This window comes from Lytechinus pictus, unplaced genomic scaffold (genome assembly GCF_037042905.1).
Source record: "Lytechinus pictus isolate F3 Inbred unplaced genomic scaffold, Lp3.0 scaffold_20, whole genome shotgun sequence".
NCBI lineage: Eukaryota > Metazoa > Echinodermata > Echinoidea > Temnopleuroida > Toxopneustidae > Lytechinus > Lytechinus pictus.
The window spans coordinates 3970754-3995350 of NW_026974141.1; the positions used below are offsets into that span (position 1 = coordinate 3970754).

The 24597-nt window shown below is 38.9% G+C and overlaps 1 protein-coding gene across 4 annotated transcripts in view; it reads right to left on the reverse strand.

Annotated features, from left to right (window-relative positions):
- Positions 1-23709, reverse strand: part of LOC129282519 (zinc finger C3H1 domain-containing protein-like) — a 41766-nt gene extending 18057 nt beyond the window's left edge. For all 4 annotated transcript variants that reach the window (XM_064114665.1, XM_064114666.1, XM_064114667.1 and 1 more), the window contains exons 1-19: positions 23100-23709; positions 21773-22041; positions 20476-20593; positions 19206-19276; positions 18389-18551; positions 15512-15546; positions 14269-14391; positions 13030-13266; positions 11475-11615; positions 9942-10783; positions 9253-9427; positions 6812-7015; positions 5658-6541; positions 5215-5346; positions 4376-4578; positions 3097-3430; positions 2147-2318; positions 1203-1745; positions 97-270 (exon numbers count right to left, since the gene is read on the reverse strand). In XM_064114665.1, coding sequence (XP_063970735.1) covers positions 97-270; positions 1203-1745; positions 2147-2318; positions 3097-3430; positions 4376-4578; positions 5215-5346; positions 5658-6541; positions 6812-7015; positions 9253-9427; positions 9942-10783; positions 11475-11615; positions 13030-13266; positions 14269-14391; positions 15512-15546; positions 18389-18551; positions 19206-19276; positions 20476-20593; positions 21773-22041; positions 23100-23595 — 5316 coding nt within the window. In that variant the 5' untranslated portion in view covers positions 23596-23709. The remainder of the gene's footprint in view (positions 1-96; positions 271-1202; positions 1746-2146; positions 2319-3096; positions 3431-4375; positions 4579-5214; positions 5347-5657; positions 6542-6811; positions 7016-9252; positions 9428-9941; positions 10784-11474; positions 11616-13029; positions 13267-14268; positions 14392-15511; positions 15547-18388; positions 18552-19205; positions 19277-20475; positions 20594-21772; positions 22042-23099) is intronic.
- Between the last annotated feature and the right edge of the window lie 888 nt (positions 23710-24597).

The window sequence follows — 24597 nt, forward strand, 5'->3', positions numbered from 1 at the left end:
ACATTTCCTGGGTTGAAAGCCATAAATTCATTTACATTGAAAAGAATAGTCAATAACTTTTTAAAAAATCTCAAATTTTAAGCAAAAATTCTTTACCTTTTTGACAATTTTACTTGGAAGCCTAGCGGAAGGGTCAAAGAGACTAGATGGAAGACTACCAGTCGCATGAATATTCATAAGGCTGAGCCAACCAAGGAAGAGGTCAAAGGGTACCAAAACAGAGCAGCAAACATCTTTGTCAACTTCTTGATCAGGTATACTGAGAGAACACTAAGAATAAGAAAATAACAATGTAATGGTAAGAATTTACAGAATAAAAAATACCAATAATAAAAAAAGAGAATAGTAATTCTTGTTTTACCCAGGATAGCTACGGCCCGTCTTACAAAGAGTTGTGATTGATCTGATCAATCGCAACTATGGAAAGCCAGCAAAGCCAACATATGAAATGCATGTGTGTTCCAAATTTTTTCTAGATATGATGTATATTCATAAATTCCTAGATTTCTTAACAATTTGGTGTGTTCTCCTTTGTTTTCAAAGGACATTTTGCAAATTTCCTTTTGAAAAATTTTGACACTGATGGATTTCCATAGAGATACGATTGATTGGATCAATCTTAACTCTTCGTAAGACGGGCCCCAGTTTTTATGAACTGTTCTACAAACGGACCCTGACAAGCACAATATGTTATGAATTGCAAATTCTGGTAACTCCCAGATCAAATCTCTTGAGACCACAGGAACCTCTTGAATCCTGTTCAACTAAGGAGACTAATATGACTTCAAATGGATAAACAAGTTTTGCAAATATTGGTCTAAAAATTATACTTCAATTTATGGGTGATTACAAGGCTTAATAAGGTTGACTAATGCAGATTTAACTCTATAAAGTTCCTTTGTTGAGAATGACACATTATAATTTATGAGCTCATTTTTATCAATGCACTTTGAAAAGACTGGACCTATTGCCATCTCTTCAACTCTTGGTGGAACTTTGAATTCTTGATAGCATTACCTTTGTGAAAGTGAAATTAAATTACAATTAGTATTCAACTCATTCCCCCCCACACACAATTGATAGCTAACTATCCCAGTATTCTTAGAATATGTCTGCTGAGCTTAAGACATCACTTTTAGTAAATTCATTCAGAGAGGAATGAAAAAGAAACAGACTATCTTTTGAACATTTAAATTAGTTACCTTTAGGCTCTTGATAGCATCATCTTTATGGCCCATATTGAGATGAAGCTGGGATTGATACAACAGGATCTCCAAAGCCTGATGGGATATCTCTTCCCTGCTCGCCACGGGGCCGCTCACATTGTCCGAATTCTCTCTAACTTTAACATCACTGGAAGTATTCATTGTTTTCATATCCATCTTTCTCTCTCCTTCATCAATATTATCCTCCCCACTAGATCTTCCTTCACTTTTAAACGTCCTTTCTCCTGCGACACCTTCAGCAGCTTTGACAGTTTCGCCTGACACGTTCACATTGGCAGTTCTATCACCTTCCTGTGACAGTTCACTACAGGTAGTTGTGTTCTTTGGGTATTGCAGAGTCCTTGCGTGCTCGGTGCTTGTATCACAGTCCATATCCTGCGTCTCTTCCCTGAAAGAGCTTTCAGCCTTTTCTAACTTTTCAGATGTCTTGGTGGTAGTGGTTTGGGACTCCTTCAGGAACTGGAGGATTTTCTTGCAGATTTCTAGTTTGGTTAGTACTGAATATTCTGCCTCTAATAACTATAGAGGAATAAAATATACATAGTCAAAATGAATTAAAATAAAACAAATCTTGTATTAGTGAAATATTGAGTGGTACATTGGTAGTCAGAATGAGAGATATGTCTTTGAAAATTCACATCTTTGCTACATTACCTGTCCTTCTGTAATAAGGACAACGGTCTTCATCTCTAAGACGTACTATCAGGATAAATATTTCTTCCTGTTTTATGTTAAATTAATCTGTTGGACATACTTTTTTGGTGTTATACCAAGTTATCTTTGAAATCTAATAGTATTACTGTATTTTTAGAAAAGTGAAACAAATGAATTGGATTTCAATCAGTGAACATCTTTCAGGTGAAATAATTGTAACAGCAGGATAGAATTGCAATAAAGCGGAAAATGTTTTAAGAACCTACCATCCACCATGTTGAATAGCAAGGGGCCAACTCAGTAGCCTTGAGGCACATCTCCACATAGTCTCCTCTCTCAGCCCTCTCTTTGTAGACTGTGAGGTACTGGATCCAGAGAGGGGCTGAATTGTAGTTCAGTTCTAGGCCTCTAGATAGGGCATTCAATGCTCTGTCCACACTGGAAATAAAAAATAAATAAAAAAATACATGGTTTGAGATCATAATATTTGAACAAAATGCCTACTGCAACCCAGTGGTCCTTGTGCAAAGCGGATAGAACTTACATGATTCAGTAGACAGCAGGTTCAAGGTGATAGATAGCTGTATAGAGTTTTTATACAGCCCATGTATAATTCAAATTGCTATGGTGGTCCTCAGTGTATGTCATGTTAGGTTCCCACTGCCATACTACTTCATTCTTTCATGCCTGATCATGATATTTTGGTCCTGGGCCCCATCTTACAAAGAGTTACGATTGATCCGATCAATCGCAACTATGGACGGCCAGAAACGTCAACATGTATTATTCATGTTTGTTCAAAATATTTTCTAACTATGATGTATATTCATGCATTCGTTGTTTTCTTGAAAATTCACTGTGCTTCCCTTTGTTTACAAAGGACATTGTGCAAATTTCCTATAGAAAAAATTGTGACCTTGATGGATTTCCAATCAATCGTACCTCTTTGTAAGACGGGGCCAGGGTCTGTCTACTAGTTTAGCGAGGATTATTGGGATATCTTGATCCAAATTGCACAGTATTCCTAGATGACTATATATTGTTGACATATCAAAATATTCTTAAGGCGTCAGGTGCAATTTACAAGGGTTCATAAAAGTTTGCGAGAAATCCCAATTCTTATCAATGTTGCCATCAGTTGCTTATGCTTGCAAGCACTTGTGTTTGCAATGGTTTGGCAACCACAGATTCCTGAAGAACCCAGACAAGAACTCACCTAGACTCCTGCAGCAGACTCCTTGCCAGCCTGAGCCACAGTCCTACATCCGAAGGCTTCTCCAGAACGGCAGCTTCTAGGTCATGAACCCGTAACCTACCGAGGTCCAGGAGGTTGTCACCATGGCTACCACCAAAATACCTTGCCTCTTCCTCCACGCTTTGAATGGCTTCCTTTCTAATCATCGTCTGAGCGGACGATTTGGAATACTTTGGAGGAATGAGGGGGAGGATTTCCGTGAGGGCGTCGGAGTCGCCCGAGGAGAGACGCTGGGTGCGGGGGCGGGGCCTTGGGCGCCATTTACGGGGGCAAGAGATAAGGCGAGAAACAACACCTGTAGACAAGTAAGCAACAACAAATAAAATAACTTTTCACATTGTTTTCATGTTGTGACTCTCAAGGTTAGTCTGTACATATTCTTTACAAATTTCAAGGCTATTTACAGCAATGAAGAAGTGGACAAATAAAGACCATGTAGTGTAACATCTTCTAAAGCTAATTCTAAAAATCTGTGTATTAAAGAACAACGATTTCTGTAATTAATTTTATGAATGCTTACAACTGCAGTGCTGCATGACATAACAAAACCTCTGATCTGTGTAGCATTCCAAGTTATTTTGATAACAGGGTTGTAACAAATTCACATTTCAAAGGCATTTTTATCTTAATCATAGATTTGTATTCTCAACCATAATTAAGTGAAAAAGTGCACAAACATACTCGTACATTGAGCTGTATATCCCTCAAATCCATGATTTGAATCAGAAAACTTGTTTTTTGTAGCCTAAGTAAGACAGCCTTCCAAGAAGGGATGACCTTATAAATGCCTGAAAGACATGCAACTGCCACAGATGCCTGTCCAAACTATACAACTTCCAAAAATGTTCTGTAATCTGATTGGTCCAAATCAGATCACATGATATTCAGCGAAATGCACTATGGCATTCAAAATGCACTATCCTGCACTCTGACGTCAGAGTACAGGATAGTGTGAGGTCTGGAATTATCTAGAATTTAGATCAAATATAGCATTCGGGGCAACTCAGTAACATTGGGGAGGGGGGGAGGGCGTTGTATAAAACAAACAATGCATGCATTCTTGTGCATAGAGGACCTAAATAATGCACTCTGTGCTCGACTCGCCAAATGGATATACCGTACCCGGTCCTGGGACCTTGGTGCGGTATATCAATTGGCTCTTCTCGCACATGGTTCATTATTTGGCCCTGCATGCACGCGCTTACGTGCATTATTTGTGCACTAATGTTCCTACAGTTACCTTCTTCGTTTCCACCAAGAACCTTCTCTATGCAGGTATTGAGTTTGTCTTTCTCGGTGGAAGCTGGTTTATGCCGAATCGGGCTCGCTGGGATGTTCTTCATTGTGATGTCATCCTTGTCATGGGCCTTGCTGACAGCGTTGTAGGAAAGGAGATCGGTCAGCATCTCCCTCGATGACATGGTATAGTCTCTCTCATGTTGCCTGAAAATCAGATAGAAATAAAAGATAAGGATGTACATTTGACTAAACTGATGTTTTTTTTAAATAAATTCTTGTAGTCATATATCCAGCTGGATATGTTTCAATAAATAGATCAAGGGCGAGGCATTGCCACAATAAACCTCTTTCCCATCCCTCCACTGTCTCCCTCCTTACTCCTTTCTCTTCTTCCATTTCCTTTCTCCCCTTCCCAATTACTCTCCCCCCTTAATCCTCATCCCACCTCCTCCTCCTTGCCCCTCCCCTTTGCTTGCTGAATTTGAGGATATTAGTGAAGACTCTACCCGCCCTCTCCCTCACTCTCTATCCCTCCCCTACTGGACTCACCAGATACAGTCATCATAATTGCATGTACTTTCCAGCTCATACTTACAAGTGGTCTGCTGATATCAAGTTTATTGGTAAAGACTTGATGACTGGATACACTGCTACCAACCATCTCCCAAGCTATCCACCCCTCCCCTACTATACCTACCAAACACAGTCATCATCACTGCATGTTTCTTTTAGCTCATACTGACAAAGTGGTTGGCTGGCATCAAGCTTATGCTGGGTGACTGGACTCACTGCGACAACCCCCCCCCCCCCCACTATCTACCCCCTCCCAACTGCACTCACCAAACACAGTCATCATCATTGCATGTTCCTTTCAGCTCGTACTGACAGAGTGGCCTGCTGGCATCAAGCTTATTAGTGAAGCTGGGTGATTGGACGGAATAACCTGCCTTGTAGCGGAACAGGGGGCTAAGCCTAAAATGTGAAAAACAAAAGTGGAATGAATAAGTGGACTGAAAAACAAAACAAAAACACAAACAAACCACAAATGAAAAGTACTTTATCAAAATTCTTTTCTAAATTGTTTAAAGATAAATGGCACAGGACTAAGATATACCAATGATATTGAAAAATATAGAGAAGCATTTCATGAAGTCAATTGCAAGAGAAAAATAACTGATAAACTGTTCTAACTCTGAAAACCCTTATCTGATTTGCTTGAGCAGAATTGTCTGTGAAATTACTAGTTGCTTCACGAAACACTCTCCTTATTTACAACTGGTTACCTGAAAGCTTTGAAAGGCAGTAAGGAACTTCTGTAAGCCATAAGACCTCTAGAATCAACCTTGACTGGAGACACATTCTCTCCTTCATTCTTCATTGGTTCTACAGCTTCTATACTTGCATGTTCATCCTTATTTGTATCTTTACACCAGTCTACATGGAAGCATCCTGACCCTACTGCTTCCATAGAGGGCAGTCTTTGATTGAAGCTCAAGGAGAGAAAGTCTGGGCCCTGCTTCTCTGATTCCTTCTGCTCTTTCCTAATGCGACTCATGTACCCTGACTTCAGTGCCTTTTGACCAAACAGCGGCAAGTTCTTAGGAGTGTCCACGGAGTCAGGAACCGGGCTACCGGTCCTCTCTGATGACTCAATCCACTGCAGAAGGTCACTCTCCAAGGACGTGTCAGACAGTGAACTTTGAGCCGACTTTTGACCTGACCTCTGACCTTCTGACTTGAACTTTGCTTTCATCTTACCAAGTGCAGCCACGCTTGGGGTGTTGGGTGTAGAAGGCTTAGAGCGGCTCTTGATATTTGGCGTAAGGGTCGGATTCGCATCCAACCATGATTTCCTCCTCTCTTGACCTTTGGCATTTGACCCTTCAACTTTCACCTCTGGGACCTCATTATCTAAAGCGGCTGTTGCCTCAGCACTAAGCTTGATCACATCTTTGGTGTAAATCTTTGCAGAGGGTTTTGAAGAAGAGAGTTGCCGGACGAGTTTAGCTTTGTTTTCTGGGACGACAGACTTTGCTGTGACACCTACGAGGGCTTTCTTCGCCTCGGCCTCTCGGAACTCGCGAATCTTGTCCGCTAGGTGGCGCTCCATATCCTGGAGTTTCTTCAGGTCAGCAGTCTGGCCAGCTGTCTTTGCTTTCTTTGTATCCTGAAGAGAAATGGGTATCAGAACAAACACCTTATTAATATCAAAGTTAAAGGTGCATTGCAAAGGTAGGATCTTCCCCTATATAAGAAAAAAAAGCAAAAAGGATTTGCAGAGTTTCAGAAATAAGTTCATTCTAGATCTGTGTGTGATCCAATATACATTTTTGTGTGTTTAATTCAATGTATATAGACTTTAGAAGAATTCTATATCTGTATGGGATGCAGTATGGAGGAATAACAGAACATATAAACATGCAAGATGATCACTTACTATATCACTAGATTCCGATCCATCGTTTCTCCTCTTATCTCCGAGTAGAGCAGGCACTTCTTGGGTACCGGGCCTCGAGAGGTGGGACTGGTACTCCGATTGGCTAATGTTAGAGATGGCCACGCCCCTCAATTTGGCAAGATGGGAGCGGGCCTGGTTGTCTAATTCAAGGCGCTGGGCCATCCTCGCTTCCAAAGCCGTTTTCTGTGGGTGAAGGTGGAATTGAGATTGAATGTACATACAGGGGCCTGTTACACAAGGGTTAGGGATTGATTGTACAATAGATTAGTATGCTTGATTGCACATAATTATCAATGGAATCAAGTGTAAAATTCTGCCCTGTGATCAAGCACTAAGCAGTGTCACTGGGGCCATAGTGACACGATATCACAAGAGATAGTACATTATCATCTATATAGAGTGTTTTAGTGATACATCAACAAGTGGAGCGCCTCTGACAGTCTCACCTGCATCACACGATTCAATATAGCAGTATATGACCTTGATCATGTGACCTGAAACTCGCACAGGATGTTCAGTGATACTTGATTACTCTTATGTCCAAAAATAAAAATTGCGATACCAAATTTTTTTTTAAAGGGGAATCCAACCCAAATAAAAACTTGTTTTTATAAGGAAATGAAAAATCAGACAAGATGGTAGGTGAAAGTTTGAACAATATTGGACAAACAACAAGAAAGTTATGAATTTTTAAATGTTGTAAATATTGGTAATCACTTTACCCATGGAGACTTCAAATTGGTCGCATATGGGATGTCATAAGGCGGTGCTGCACCATCCCGAGTTTGCTCAATCTCGAGATTTTAGCCCGATCAGCTCTCTTCGCGATTAATCTCGAGATTCAAGAAACCCCGTCTGCACCATCCCACGAAGAGCGATTCCTGCTCGAGCGAGGCAACAAGCCCGATATTACGAGCATGCGCACTTTCGGATCTTTGAGTTTCAACGGCCCGCGCTTTTGAATAACTTCCCGCGATATGCAAGCAATGTACTCCTTTCACTAGCACTTTCGCCGAATTCAACCGGTGTTATGCAACAAAAGTCTCAGCTCAGCGAGTGAAGAAGTGATGTATTCTTCGTTAAATATGATGGCGGAGTAGGAGGCAACGACAGAGAGAGAGAGAGGGAGAGAAGGAGGAAAGAAATGCTATTTGCTCACATTTTTCGAAGGAATAAGACAACACTGCTGTCAGTGTTGTTTTTGAATATGACCATCGTCGATGAGCGCCTCCCCCTACGGTCTGGTCTCTCCCAAAATCCATTCACTGGTGGGACACCATCGTTGCTTATGAACGCTATTCGCATGTATAAAGTTGACTTTCGCACGTGTTTATGTTTTGACCAAGGCGGAAGTGGAACGCGAATTGCATTATGGACTGACGTCATGAATAAATTACCCCGAGTCCAATCTCGAGTGCGTCTGCACCGACGAATTAGCGGGATAATTCGTAAAATAGCGCGCTATTTTGCAAATAAACCCGAGTTGACTTGGGATTGCAATCTCGAGATTAATCCTACGAACTAGCGCGATAATTGCGTCTGCACCGCCAACTATCTCGAGATTTTTCAGATCGGGATAATTTGCCGGATCAGAAATAGCGCGCTAATTTGAAAACTCGGGATGGTGCAGACGGCCCTATAGTGATGTAAGGCAAGGACTACTCTTCCATGTACTCCAATACATATTATGGCTAAAATGTCATTTTTCCCAAAAGTTTTATTTCAAATTATATTTTTCTTTCATGAGGACATAAAACAATGTACTACCTGGGTTATATTTAGATTACTGCCCCACGGGAATGGGTACTTAGGAGAAAACCACAAATCCCTGATAATAAAGTACATGGCCTATGGGAAAGTTGTCCTTGCCCCTTGTCATAATTTACTTACCCAGTTGCCAATTTGAAATCTACATAGTATTAGTGATCTCAATTTTAAAGCAGCTATAACTTTCTTATCGCTTGTCCGATTTCTTTCAAACTTTCATCATTCTGTTTAATTTATTTTTCTCCTTCCCAACAAAACATTTTATGGCCAAGGCTGGATTCCCCTTTAAGTGCATTTGATCAGGATCCTTCAAAGAGTCTGTGAATAAAAAATTAAAAGTTTTTAGGTAGTATAATAGTTGATTAGAGCAGATGTTTTATTTCATGAATAAATTAGCATAATTAATTCATTAAATGAAAAATCTTATTATTTAAAAAAAATTCACCATACAGCCTTGTAGATTATATCGCACACTGCAACTGTGCAAATTTTCACGGTGCTCGCGCGATTGAAGGCCGAGATCTCAGGGGGGGCAGAATCCGCCCCTCCCCGGGTGTGAGATGGGTCCAAATAACCCGGTTCTTTTAGGGTTAACTCATTTCTAACATTTGCACAAAGATCAACTCATAATATGAACACATTCAGTTTCTAACCTGTTTAGCATGCTTGATCATTTGGGCCTGATTCATACTAAGTGCTTTCTCCATTGCAGCGACTTGTTCCCTGAGCCGTTCCAACTGTACCTTGGCTACGTTGATGTTCTTACGTCTTCTTGTAATCTGTTGTTCCTGGTTGATGATTAGGCCTTTATCTTTCTTCAAGAGTAAACTGTAATGGAAAGAGTTACACAGTCACAATCATTTAGTGACAACTCATATAAAATGCACACCTGCGAATAAAAGCAGCGAATTTGATTTCAGAGTTTCATAACTTGACCAATTGCAACCGATTCCACTACAACTTTTTAAATCGCCTAATTTTCTAGCATCTTTTCACTGGAACAATTTCCCCCCAGTTATAATTTCGTACATATATCTTTTATTGGTTATTTTTCAACTTTTCGGACACAGAAACATGGGTGATTTCAAGTTCAGTGTTGGTGTTGGAAGCATAATTATGATTGCCGTCCACAGCTCCAAAACCTTAATTGAGTTTACAAAATTGGTCCAAATCACAGAATTGGTGGCTCAAGACCAAGTGAGAGTTATCCTTGACCAGACAAATTTTCATTTTGGTAATGTGCAGATAGAAAAATTGGCACAACACCAACACCAAAAAGGTCAACATCGAATTTGAAATCTTCCAAGGTGTATATTAAAAAGATAAATATAGGCAAACTCACCTATACTCCTTCCTCTTCCTCTCCCATTCTAAGACCTGCTTCCTCCTGGCCTTCATCTCCTCCATCTTCTTCCTCTGCATCTCTTCTTGCTTCTCTCTCTCCATCATCACCTTTGCCAGCTGCTCTCTCTGCTTTTCCTTCTCCGCAATTTTCAACTCCAGATTCTTCCTTGCAACTTCACTGCTTGTGTTGTCTTCCTTCATGCTTCCCGCATTCATTGATGGTGGAGGTTGCGTTTCTACGGTAACATGTGTACCGGTCAATGCTCTAATGGCACTAAGTTCCCTGGACAATGCTGCTGCTAGTGTGCTCTGCACAGTCCTGGTGGGATTCGACTCACCCTTGAGACGAGAGGTGGGGTTGACGGTGACCTGTAAAGGTATCGCCTCGGTGTTTCTACTGCCCGCAGCAGTCTCCTGCGTCCCTTGGTCAGCGTTGGCCGCAACCATGCCCTTTACAACCTGTCTCTCATTTTGAGCCGTTATCCTAACCTGCATCTGCTGCCTCCCGAGCTCAAGCTCCCCACCATCTACCGGTAGACTAGTCGTGCCACGCCCGGATGCCTCATCCCGTCCACTCCCCGAGCCTTTGTGTCTTTCGACACCTGCATGCTTAGGTGTCTTTCTGTCATGCAGTTCAGATCTTCCAACAGATCCTTGAGGCTTTGAGGATAACGTTCTATGCTCCCGGCGAGCGATCTCCTCTCTGAGACGGTGGTATTCTTGGCGGCGCGGTGTTGGGGCAGCCTTGATGGCTTCTGGGGTCTTAGGAATCGGGGCCACCTTGGAGGATGACTGAGCGTGTTGTTTCCCTTTTGCTGTTTGTGCAGTAGTCTTAGTACTCTGATGAAATTAAACCAAGAAAACAGAATTTATAAAAGAACTGAAAAAATAAACTTGAGGTTTTTTTTTTTGGGGGGGGATATGTAGTCATGAATGCATACAGAATACCGAAAGTAGGCCTACAAAGTAATGAATTTTGAATAAACTTATTTCATATAATAGAATACAAAAGAACAAGTGGGGATATGACATCATCAGCCCACCTAATGAATATTCTAAAGACATGCCTAGAACTGTTTCACCGGAATAATGCAAATTTTTAACATTCAATAACTTTCTTATTTGTTATCCGATTTTGATCAAATTTTCAGCATTTTGCTTTGTGAATTTTACTCTATTTATTGAGATATAAATATCTCCAGCCTGGACGATCCCTTAAAACAATATACCAGGTGAAAATAGAACTACAAATCCCAAAAAACACCAGTGAATGATAACAAAGTAAACATTCTAGAAAAGGATTAGAAAAATATATATAAAAAAATACACAATTTTCTGAACATAAAATAAATAGGCAATGATAATCCGTAACTTTTTCAAAAGAAAATCAAAGCTAAAAGTGTCAATAATGATAAACAAAATTATTTTTATACAAAAATAAATTAATAAAATAAGAGGATGACAATCCAAAATTGAATGTAATAGGGAAATCAAATGGTTGTTACAAAATTATTTTAAGATAGACTCTTACCCGAGTATTGGAAGACATCCTGAATTCTTTGAGGAATGAATCTAGCTGTCCCATGAACGGAACAGAGCTTGACGAGGACTCTTCTTCGCTCTCATCACTGTCCTCTTCAAGGTTGATTACGACAGGAAGATGGACTGGAACCTGAGAGGGGAAAAATTTCAACCATTTTTTTGTCAAATCAATTTCTTTTGTGACATTGTTTTTCACACAAGAGCAAGAAACAATTAATAACACTTTAAAGAGAAATTCCAGTAGTTGCAGTAAACACTGATTTCATGAGAAAGTCTTTAAAACCAGGCTTAATTGTCAGTATATCATCGAGGATCTAGATCTGGTACAGTTACATAAACTGAACTTTGTGAAATCTTGAAATCTACGCTGAAAAATGTTCAGACTGAACTTCCCCAACACAGATAAGCGCACGTGGGACTGTGTATAATTATTGCTTTGAGCGTCGGGCCCGACGCTCTACCCGAATCCTGTGCTTATTTGCTGATTTCTCAGCAATTACACAATTTCTTCCAGAATCCTTTGGCACATGCATTTTATTTATACAAACAGACACTTTGGTGGTCATTTCATTGGATTCTGTACGAACTCATTTTGATATCGTTACCAAAACTAGCATTTACCTTTAACTTATCTTTTGAAAAGAGAGATGGATTCTTACAGTAAAAATAATTATACATCCAACTTCTAAAATTGATCAATTAAAGGCCTCTGCAACCCTTCATATTTGACCTTATGACCCCATAATCTAATCAGATAACACGCATGCATGAGACAAGTTTGAACGGCTATCTGGTTATTGCTGGAACAAGATATGTTCATGCGTGCAGAGAAATTCTTGACCTTTGAAGTTGTGACCCCCAAAATCTGATCAGGGCTACGTAACACAAAAGTTAGCGATTAATCACACACTTGATTTTCACAATTGATTGTACATTGTAGTCGTTGCAGTCAATCATAGAAAAATATTGAACGATCATTGCTATGCTTTGTGTTACAGGCCCCAGATCATCATCACTCACATTATGAAGTTTGAAGATGATCCTCTAAGAGGTACTTATGATATCACAAGAAAGATTGGGAAAAATGATTATGACGACTCATGAGTAAAATCGTCAGCGATCATCACAGTGACTAATCTCATATTGTGGGTGCGTCGTGGTCTAGTGGTTCTGACTCTCGCCTTTGAAACAGACGGTCGTGTGTTCGAATCGTAGCCATGGCGTATTTTCCTTCAGCAAGAAATTTATCCACACTGTGCTGCACTCGACCCAGGTGAGGTGAATGGGTACCCGGCAGGAGTAATTCCTTGCATGCACTGAGCGCCGGTGATGGTAGCTCGAGCTAAAGCCGAGGTAATAATAGCAGCGCTTTGTATCCTCTGGCAAAAAGCGCATTATAAATCCAACTAAAATTATTATTATTATACAGGGAGAGATTCTTTACAGATGTCGATGAAAAAAATAACATAATTATGATCCCACATTATCAAATACAAAGGAATAAAAAAAATAGGCTTATTATCTGAATCAAGTACCTCACTTACCACTGGTGGCTTTGCTCGGCTAGGCACCTGGCTGGCCAATGAGGAACCCTGTTGCTGAAGCCTTGCGGGGACAGGAGAGGACGACCTGGACAAAGTGGGCGGAGTCGAGGCATTAGGGGGCGGGGTGGAGGTACGGTGGGGAGGGGTAGAGGATGGGGGTGGGGAGGGGGCTGAGGAAAGCGGGGGTGTGGCCGGTGATAAAGGTTTGCATGGAGTGCTGCCGGTACTGGAGTTGATCTGTGTGTGCGAATAAAATCATAAAAAAGATAACAATACAAAATAGTAAAGCAAACAAAAGAACAAGTATATCTGTAAATTCATGGATTGTCTGAAAATTGAAAACAGAGACCCAGGGCATGAATTACGGTCTTTGTGTTATCCAAGTCCGGGGCTTTAATTATTTCAATACCATCAAGGTCAGGGCCTTAACCTTAAACACCCTAGTAAATTAACATGAATTTCCCTCACACTGGCCATTGTACAACATCAATTTGTGAAAATAGTTATAGCTGATTTAAAGGGATGGCCCAGCCTGAAAATATTTATATCTAAACAAATAGATTAAAATTCACAGAGCAAAATGGTGAAAATTTCATCAAAATCGGATAAAAAATAACGAAGATATTGAATTTCAAAACTTATAAATATTTTGTGAAAACAGTTATATGCACATCATCATGAATTTTCATCAGGTGGGCTGATGATGTCACATCCCCCCTTTCCTTTTTGTTATGTTATTACATGAAATCATATATGTTTCATTTTTTCATACAGGTGTAAATGATGTGTCTCCATTATGATGAAATAAGTTGCGGCAATAAATAACTAATGCACTTTATCAGTTGTCAATCCAATTGTTTTAGTTCTTGGTAGAAAAATTTTGAATAAACCTAATTTCATATAATAAAATACAAAAGAACAAGTGGGGATATGACATCATCAGCCCACCTAATGAATATTCATAAGGACATGCCGAGAACTGTTTCACCGGAATAATGTAAATCTTTAAAATTCAATAATTTGTTATTTGATTTTGATCAAATTTTCAGCCTTTTGCTCCGTGAATTTTACTATATTTATTGAGACAGAAATATCTCCAGCCTAGACCTTCCCTTTAAGGCAATTTTTGTAGAAGATGGTAGATACAAAGAATTAGGATGAGAGAATATTCAGGAGGCAATTTGGGGTGGCAAAGGGGGGCGCAATTGGTAATCATCCTGGTCTTTTGCTATACTATACCTTTTCAGACTGTGCTTTAGCTGCTCTCTTGGTAAGCATAGATTTCAAGAGTTGAGCCCTCAGAAGATTCTCCTCATCATCGTCCTCATCTTTGACCACCACATCTAAGGCTGCAATAGGATCCTGTAAGAAGATTGGCAGAATAGGAAACAGCAGTCCAGTATGTGGAGATATTCCTGAAGAAAAGCTGTTGTATTTGAGCTAATCATTGCACACTTTAAATTGGCAATGCAATGGCAACAAAATCAGAGTAAACATGCAAATTGGCAACTTTGTTTAAATTTTGACATTATCGCAATTTTGATAGCTGTTCTATCCACTCAAAATCATCATTTTAATTTAATTTATGGTCACTATAAAATCATATCTATACAGGCATGATATTCCCCTCAGGAAAAAAAAAAAAAAAATAGCCAAGGGTCGCTAAGTCACCGCCGAAGTCCGAGGCGCTCCGGTCAGGGTTGCAGGCTCTTGCATATTAAAGAAATTAAAAGTGATTTTCAAGGCGAGTCTGCATGATAGTTTCATCATTCGACTTAAAAAAGAGCATGAGACTGTTCTTGGGCAAAGGATTTGCACGTAAAAGAAAAAAAAATTACCGGTATTAAAAAAAATCAGAATTCCGATACTAGTCTAGAGAATATCATGCCTTTGTATATCTGCAATGGTTTCAGAAAAAAAATACACTTCTTTCTCAAAGATAAAATTCATGACCAAGATGGATAGGTGCTGTGTTTAGACAGGTTGTCTATTACACAATTCTCCTAACAGGATGGATATTCATTGTAACTACAGATAGGTAGTCTAATGAAATCGATTCAACAGCAAACATCTTCCTTTATCAAGGAGCAAAATTCATGATCAAAATGGGTCATAACTTGTGAGCTTTGTTGAAAGGTTCTACATTACTTCACTGTAATTTGGGAACAACTTCATGACACAAATGGAGGGGTCAAAGGTCTAAATTAATTAAAATATTTTTTAGTTTTTAGATTGTTCTTTGGGCCTGATGTTGCCATCATAAAATGATGAAAAGTGGCCCGTGACTGCCACGTAATATGGTAAACCATAATTAAATTAAAAGTACAAGGTTTCACATTAGGCTAATTAAATATGAATTAACACTATTCTTAAATCTGTCCATGTTGGGAGCTTAAGGGAATGTGTTGGAGTGGAGTGATAAACTGAGACAAAATTAATATAAAAATAAAAATAAGAAAATTAGATGAAAGAAAAAAGTTACCTTAACTGAATTGCCTGCTCCTTGAGTTCCAGGTTCTAATAATCCAAAGAAGAAATAATCAGCAAAATTATTTTCAAAATAGAGAGCACTTAACAGCATAATTTAATTTCACTAGCCATTTCAAAACATTCTTAAAGGACAAGTCTACCCCAACAAAAAGTTGATTTGAATAAACAGAAAAATTCAACAAGCATAACACTGAAAATTTCATCAAAATCAGATGTAAATTAAAAAAGTTATGACATTTTAAAGTTTTGCTTAATTTCACAAAACAGTTATATTCTAATTTTCTCCTCATTGTCAATTGATAAAATGATTAATTCTTCCCTGAACATGTGGAATTAGCATTGTTTAATACTATATGGTTCAGTCAAGTTGGTCCATATTGTTAAATCTATAAAAAAATTATATATTGTATAATTCAAGCAATACAAAACAAAAGAAATAGTGCGTGATGGACATCATCGACTGACTCACCTAGTTGTGCATATCACTGTTTTGTGAAAAATAAGCGAAACTTTCAAATGCCTTAACTTTCTTATGTTACATCCGATTTTGATGAAATTTTCAGCACTATGTAAGTTTGATTTTTCTCTATTCAAGTCAGCATTTTCCTGGGGTGGACTTGACCTTTAATTAAAAAAATAGTAGAAGAACCTGGGGGGCGTTTCATGAAAGGACTTGTCGGACGTTTTATCCGACAAGTCCCATTTTATCCGACAGTTACCATAGTAACAGCACCTCTCAGCCAATCAACATCAGAGAAAGATGTCAGATCTGACAACTTGTCGGATGAAAATGTTGATGAAACGCTCCCCTGGTGACCATGTTTGAGCTTTGTTTTATAATTCAAACACAAATACGCCGAGACAGATGTTCACTTTTCCAAGATCTACAAACAAGTTAACAACATGATAAGAATTGACCCATTGTGCATTATACTGGTGCATGAGCCCACTTCCTCATCTCACAGTTAATATGCAAATGAGACGAATATATATGTAAATAATCATTTCAATTACATTGATAATCTGAAGTTTACAGCGCAATAATGAATTAAAGAGGCCACATCATTTCAGCATTTGGGCATTGTGAGAAATTTGATCAAAATCTAGTACCCATGTGTGGTACGTCTGGACAGTGTTCCATGTGATTCATATGCAAATTAGCTCATTAAATATGCAAAGATCTAAATTCCCCCGAACCTCCATGTACACTGATTGCAACTGTTAAAACTCCATTGAAATTCAACCAAGCATGTATACCACATGTTACTTTAGTATATAAACACACACGGTTTCAAATTTATTTCAATATGCAAATGAGCTCATTATATATGCACAAATCAAAATATAAGCCATTTTACACGTTCTCAGAGCATTTCGTAAAATTCCTTCATCAATTACGTTGAAAAACACAAAATCAACCTTATCACTCATCCGAACTGACAAATGCATACCATTTAAAAGATATATCAGACTTATACATTTTATTCACTGTATATCATCCACACATCAACAATGGTGGTATATAATCGAACTATTACCCTAGCCCTGATGGAGGGGATGCTTACACATGGGGTTACATACAGGTATCTAATTACCTACTTCACCCCAGGGAAGGTCTGAGAGAAGGGCAATAGCATCCGAGAGGGGTGCCCCTGGAGACAGGGGGTGATGTAACAGAAAGCCTTGGACCTTACATGGGGCTCCCTTAGGGCAGAAGACACTGTGTCACCACACAGCTGATGCTCAATGCCCCAGTGTATCGGTTGGAATACATCACGCCAGCAAATCTGAGTCAAATGTGTGAGGCTGCCAGGCAGTAACTCAATTCAGACTATATTCTCCTCCACCTTTTTTATTCACATTTTAGGGAGTATATGATTTCAAAGATATTTTTGTTTCACTAGCATCAGTGGCGTACCTAGGATTTTCCAGGATTTTCGTCAGGGGGGGCAAAAAGGTCTTTCAAGCTCGTCAGGAGGGGCAGGGATACATGCATGGGTGGTGGCTCGTTAGGGGGGGGCAGACTGCCCCTCTGCCCTGCCCCCCTACCCGCCCCCCCCATAGGTACGCTAGTGACTAGCATACAAAAGTGTTTTCATTGTCAGAATTGTATTTGAACTCTAAGACAGCTTTTTTTTTTAAGTATTAAACAATGCTAATTCCACATGTTCAGGGAGGAATTATTCACTGTTTCACTTGACAATGAGGAGAAAATTAGAATATTTCATATCTCATATAATAAAATACAAAAGAAATAGTGAGTGGATGACATCATCAGTATCCTCATTTGCATACCGACCAGGATGTGCATATAACTGTTTTGTGAAATTAAGCGAAACTTTAAAATCTCAAAACTTCATTATTTTACATCCGATTTTGATGAAATTTTCAGTGTTATGCCTGTTGGATTATTCTCTTTTTATTCAAATCAATTTTTGTTGCGGTGGACTTGTCCTTTAAAGGTATAAATTTGATATCAAAACATCTTTTCTTCTCAATGTCAGTGAGTTGAAATAAAACAAACTTTAACCTTATTGCTCACTTAATTCATGGAAACTAAACATGTCACATTAAAAAAAAAATTGCAGCTCCATGGGATTTTTGTGTATTATTTGATGTCAATGGCATATCTTTGGAGAATTTCTTCAAATTATCCTGGAATAATCTAATTATTACAATTGTGTCCATGATTTGGAACCACTTTTCGAGCTCACCTTCCCAATTTTGCAATATTGTATTACGATTTACATTAGATCCTATAGGAATTTCAGGGGCTCCGCATACGTTTTCCAGTGCTCTTTAGGGCATTAAAGGGGCAAATACACTAAAACCAACATTTCCTTTGATATAAATAAAAGAATTATCTTACTGGGCACATTTTCTTTTTCTTCCTCTTCATCATCCACTTCCATTTCTACTTCTTCATAGTTGTCAAACTGTCCCTCAGGAACAGACGTGTCTTGCTCCCCCGTTGCTGACGAAATGGTAGCTTCCGAAGAATTGTTATTATTAGCTTGGAGTGAACTTCCACTCTGTGGAATAAAAAAGTGATGTCAAAGTGGTCTCCAATCAGAGTATGACATGCAATCAAGCTTTTACATGTAAAATGTCTAGAGGGTGCTTTCTATGGGGACAGGCCTTCATGTATGGCAATAGCTAATGAATTTGCCAGGGTTCCCAGCTTTTCAAGAAAACAAAATCAATGGCCGAGATCTGTGGGGGGGGGGGCTGTTTTTGCACCCCCCCCCCCCTCCTCTGGGCTTCGAAACAGCCCACGCTACATAGGGTTAAGTCTATCCCTCAGATTTATCATAATGCCATTATTGACCATAGTTTTTTTTTAACACTATTTTGTTGGTATCTTGATATCTTCTCAATTAATAGAAAACAAAGTAAATTAAATGAAATTAAATGACCCGTTCCGAATGGCTGTATCAATGATTTCCATTTCCCCTCTTGTTACAAAAACGAGATAATATTTTTAAATTGATAACTGAGTACGAGAGCAGGGATGTACATGTAACAACTACCCCTACTGTATTTACATACCCAAGGCCCTCAAACATAAAAAAACAATCAATTGTACTATTTGATGTTATTATAAATCTACGGAAAATCATGCGCAAAAATGAATTGCAATCAATTGTAAATGTTGTGTATTTGTTTATGTTTCTTTTTCAACCAACCTGTTTCTCAACAACTGGAATTTCCGGTTTGATGACGTCACCATTTTTCCCAACTGAAATCTGCACATCACCTAGTGGATTTAAGAATAAATTCAACAAAAAATTATCACAAATGCTTGACTAAATATTTCATTTGCTAAAATTTGGGGGAAAACCCAAGCCTAGTTGATTGATGCGGTTTTTTTTTTCAATTATTGTTTTTTTTGGGGGGGGGGTGGGGGTTATAGCAGCAGAGGAATCAAATGGAGGTGGGGATATTTGTAGCACATTTCCATCCAACAAATAATTTCTTAAAATCATGGAGGGTTAAATCCAATACGAAAAGAAAATCAATTCAATAGGGTATAAATGAAAATTTGATGCATATTTATGACACTTCGTCATTTATTTCAGATATAATATCAATAACCTTATTAAATCACAATATTTCAATCACATTTGGATAGAATATATACATTTTTTAAAGATTTTCTATCTTCCATTACCATTATGTTTTCAAGCCTGCATATTCATTCTATTTAATTATTCTTATCGCCTTCAGCCTGAATATCTCCTCTCTTTGTCACTTGCATTCCTTTCTTCATTGTTTCTCTCTACCCATGCACTTCTGTACGGTGACACGGCATTCGCTTCTGTGACAATTGCTCCATCTTCATTTTGTATAAGATGTGGGGTTAGGGTTGCAATAGGGTTTTATGTTAGGTTTAGCAGGGACTCATTTTTAAGGGGAGTGAGAGTGATCACTCGCTACCGCTCTCCTTAATCCATTTTTGGTAGAGCGATTTATCACTCACCTCAGCAATTGCTTAACAAGAGTGTCAGTCAATGATCAAACTGTTCCAGTCATCCTTGAAAACTTCATTCGCTGTCAAGGTTTTGTAAATAACGCGCAATTATATTGTAAGCAATTAAACACACTTGCAAGAATGACATTAAAAAGTTCAATGAGATAAATATTGCATAGATCTATATCTGATTGCTTGATTGGTTGTGGGTTGTAACTTAGTGTACGTTCCTCCATCCATTTTGAAATTGGACAAGAGAGCTCCCCTTGTATGTCAAAGAAGAGCTTTTTGTAGTGCTCCGCTAATGCTCCCCTTAAAAGTTTTAAGAGAGCTTTTTGTTGCTCCCCTCATAATTATAAAACTGAGTCCCTGGTTTAGGGTAGGGTATAATTCAACCCAGGGTTGAATTCGGTCATTCCATTAGTGTGTGGAATTTATATCGGAGCAATTGTTGCCAGAGCAAGTGTCACAGAACCGTTCTGTACCTGTATCAGTCTTGTCCGTCTTCTCTTTCCCTTTCTCTTCTTTTGCCAGTGACGCCAGGGCAACTTTTCTGAGTTGAAGGAGCATCATCTCTTCATCTTCGTTATCTTCATCTGGTTTCTGAAATAAAGGTGGAAAAGGGATCTAAGTCAGCGCGCAACACTGGCACTGGTCCGACGGTCCCAGACCAGTAAAAATTGCTGTCGGGCCAGTAACTTTTCAGAAATAGCCAGATTTACTGGTCTTACATGACCAGTAAAAAATATATCAAACTATTAATACAAATGATATTTTTTCCTCTTTAGTAAATAATAAAAATGGCTTTGGCATCTTAAAAAATGGCTTTCCAAAATTGAGAAATGACAGCAAAATAAACAAGTCTTTATTTATGTTTTTCTTTATTTTTGAGGACCAGTAAATTTTAGGTTTGGACCAGTAAAAAATGGAAAAACTGGGTTGGTTGGACCAGTAGAAAAAAGGGTTAGTGTGGAAAACTGTGTAAGTCATTGCCATCTGGAGCCTGTTACAGAAAAGTTGTATTCAAATGACAGGCGCGAATCCAGCATCAGATGCTACAAAGCATTTCATGGGCCCAATTGTGAGGGGACAATAGTGACTCCATTATGCTTGTGCATAGGCCCATACATTTCTTTGTCATAGTTGGTGCTGGATACGCTATTGAATGAAACTGGGAGAATCAAATCCAACAAGTCCCAAATGTTCAACCCATTGGCGCCCGAGCCCATATGTGGGCAGGAAATCATGTTATAGCAAAATCATTCAGCTTCCATCGGTTAATTCTGATTGGACAAAAATGAAGAATTTGCGCTTAATTTCAAAGATGTGTTTGATTGAAAACTCTTCTGCAAGGACAAGTCACCTAATGCCATTTTTTCTCTACAACCATTTTACCCTAACAACTATTGTTCTTATTGCCTCTTTTCCAATTTCTCATTTCCTATTTCTGTCAAATAGCCTGTAAAAAGACTTTCATCTCAATGTGAGCTTCTAAAATGTATGTAATCAAGTGTCATATGATTTTTTTTAATTTCTAGTGGAACTCTGCAACTTTCATGCCTGCCCTAAATTGAAAAAGTTTAGAAATTGCAGTACCTCAGTACCGTCAATACATTTCCCTTTTAAGTTTTAGATCATGATAAATTTTTGAAAGGTGATCATAAACAGATCCTTAAAAGTTACCTCTGAATACAAATACAATCTTATCATCAATCGTAAAAAGTAAAACTGAGCTGACCATTGTCAGCTTAGTTTTACTTTTTAAGATTGAAGATGACATACTTTCTTGGTAATTTTCACTGCTGATTTGTCTTTTGATCTTCCACGACTTTTTGATTGTGAAGTCTGCCCTTTATCATATCCATGTGTAGACTTGTTGCTATGGGAACCACCAGAGAGCCGTCTCTTTTCTTCTCTGATCTTGTTCTGGATGCTGCGATGATCTCGAAGAAGACGTTCATATTCAGCAAGCTCAGGCTCATGGGTCAAGTGCCGATATGATCTCTGATGTCTGATCACCGGTGACCTTGACCTTGATCTTCGAGACAAATCTGGTAAAGGAAGGAGATAGATCTTTTTTATTTTAAAGCAATAATTACCTTCACTCTACACATCTTTACATTGGCTTGCATAATATTTTCATGGGATGCAATTGTGAGAAAATGCCTTTTGTAAATTTGGAACTTGGAAATGTTGGAACTTAACAACAGTTAAGCCAGACCAAGGCAAAGGACGTGGGGGCATTGCTTTTTTATTGCTTCATAATTCCTAGCCAGTGTCGCTCACAATACCGGTAGGCCTAGGCCCTACTGCCTAGTTTTATGTGATATGTTTGCACTCACACTCACAGATTGTCTCAACAATAATAATTTTATGTCTTATGAGTTTCAATTAATTTAATTTCATTGTTTGTGGGGATTGAGCCTTTTATTTTTTGGCTTTCCTTTAGGCCTAGATAGAATTTGTTTGAGGGGATTTTTTTTTTAATTTAGAAATTAGAATTAGGACCTAGGCCTAGATCTCGATCTAGGCCTAGTTTTTTTTTAAATTTAGTCTTTTAGACAAACTGACATTATACAGTAGAGGCGCACGGCCAATATTGGAGACTGTCTCCATTGTGGGAGATTATCTCCAATATCAGAGACTTTTGTAAAGAATTTGGGTATCCAATTTCAGAGACAGTCTCCAGTTTTGAAGAGCAATTTCCTTTGTTTACATTTGCTGCAAAAGGATTACCTTGGCGGCAAATAAAAATGTGATAAGCAGATTCCTCATGAAAAATTACCCCTTTTCACCGTCTACTTAAAAAATTCACCGTCTACTTTTGTTTTGATAAGGAATTTGTTGTCAATCACACACAAAACAAATGGGCTTCTGACCTCAGTGAGACAAAATTTTGGGTGGAAAAAATCATGCTTTTGTTGGTGTTGTTTCTTTTGTCCTTTTGCAAAGCAAGTCTCCAATGTGGGAGATTGTCTCCCCTATTGGAGAGAGTCTCCCATATTGGCCGTGCGCCTCTACTGTTATACAGTGCTGCACTGCACTGGTAGGCCTAACTTGTTAGGCTTAATTTTCCAATTAACATGTTTATAATTAGAGTTCAACTCACTTCGGCTGGATCTCCTCCCCGACCCCGCCGGTGATTCTCGGTCGCGATCTCGTCTTTTGCTGGCGCGCTTCACCGCCTCACTTGCCCGTCTCTGTGCCCGACTCTTCCCGCTGGAACTCGACGATCCACTCCGTTTCCGCTCGCGTCCATCATTTTCTGGACTCCGTGATTTCTTGCGCTTTGTAGTCCTTGTTTCCTTTAACCTGTAACTTTTAGGTAAAGACTCTCTTCTACGACTTGCATTTAATTTTGGGGTCCGCTTCTCCTTTCTTCCGTCAATATCGCCAGTAACCTTTTTATTCTCATTTGACTTCTCCGGAAGATTTGCTTTTTTTACCGATGTCGGACTCGAAGGCGACGGCAACTGAACAACATCGACAACACTGCTCAGTTCATCTAGATCTGGAGGCAGAATTTGACCTTCTTCCTCTTCAATTTCACCATCCTCTAGTTCTCCTTCATCTGATCCACCGACTTCGTCTATTACTTTCATCATCTTCGTGCATTTTTGTGCAATTCTAACCCTGAAATTGAGTGTCCTTCCTTTCGCATCGTGCTGAAATCAACTCCTCAGTCACCTGAAATGGAACCTTCGACCAAAATATTCATTACACTGCCGATCGACCCGATCACACTGTTGACAAATTTGAAAACAAAAAATATTTTTAGATCATTATTTGAATAATTAAAAATAATTTTGAACTAATTATATTTATATAATATTTTAAAAAAAATCATACTTTTAATAAACATAATAATGAAAATATGTGTATTATCTTTAACGAAAACAGTAACTAATCGCTAACTTCAGAGAATTCGCCTTCTTGCGATTGAATCGAACGTAGAGGGATATGGAGAGCCAGTCCAAGGCCCTTGAGCCAGTCATGTCGGTGTGTGTGTGTGGAGGGGGGCTGTTAAAGTGGGTATCATGGGTGCAGGCGCGTAGCCAGGGGGCGGTGGGGGCGGTCGTCCCCCCCCCCCCAAAAAAAAAAAAAAAAAAAAACTCCCCCAATAAGAAGGGGAAAGGAGAAAAAGAACAAACGAAAGAAGGAAAGGGAAGAATTAAAGGTACAGCTTTGTTGTTGTTTTTCTTTCTTTTTGAGGTCAAAAGAATGAAAACCTAAACGAGACGAGCTTCTCTTTTCATAGAAAATTTTGCTTTCGCGCTGCGCGCGGGAAAACTATAAAACTTGCCATTCCCTTTTGTTTCCCACAGTTTTTTTCTACTCCATTTTTACCCTTCCCGGCTGTGGGAATCGTATATTCTTGCCAAAAGTTTTAAGTATACATAGGTGCAAAGAGTATGAAAAGTGTTTTTTTTATATATTGCATTGACACAAAATTTTTGCTCTTCTGTTCAGAGCTGGTAAACAATATACCATCACTCCCCGAATCCTGATATGCTATTTTTTCAGCAAGTAATTTTTGGCAAAGCATCTGCTTAAAAGGGGAGGGGCATTAAATTCGTGCCGTGCTCTGATATGCAAAAGTATATGTA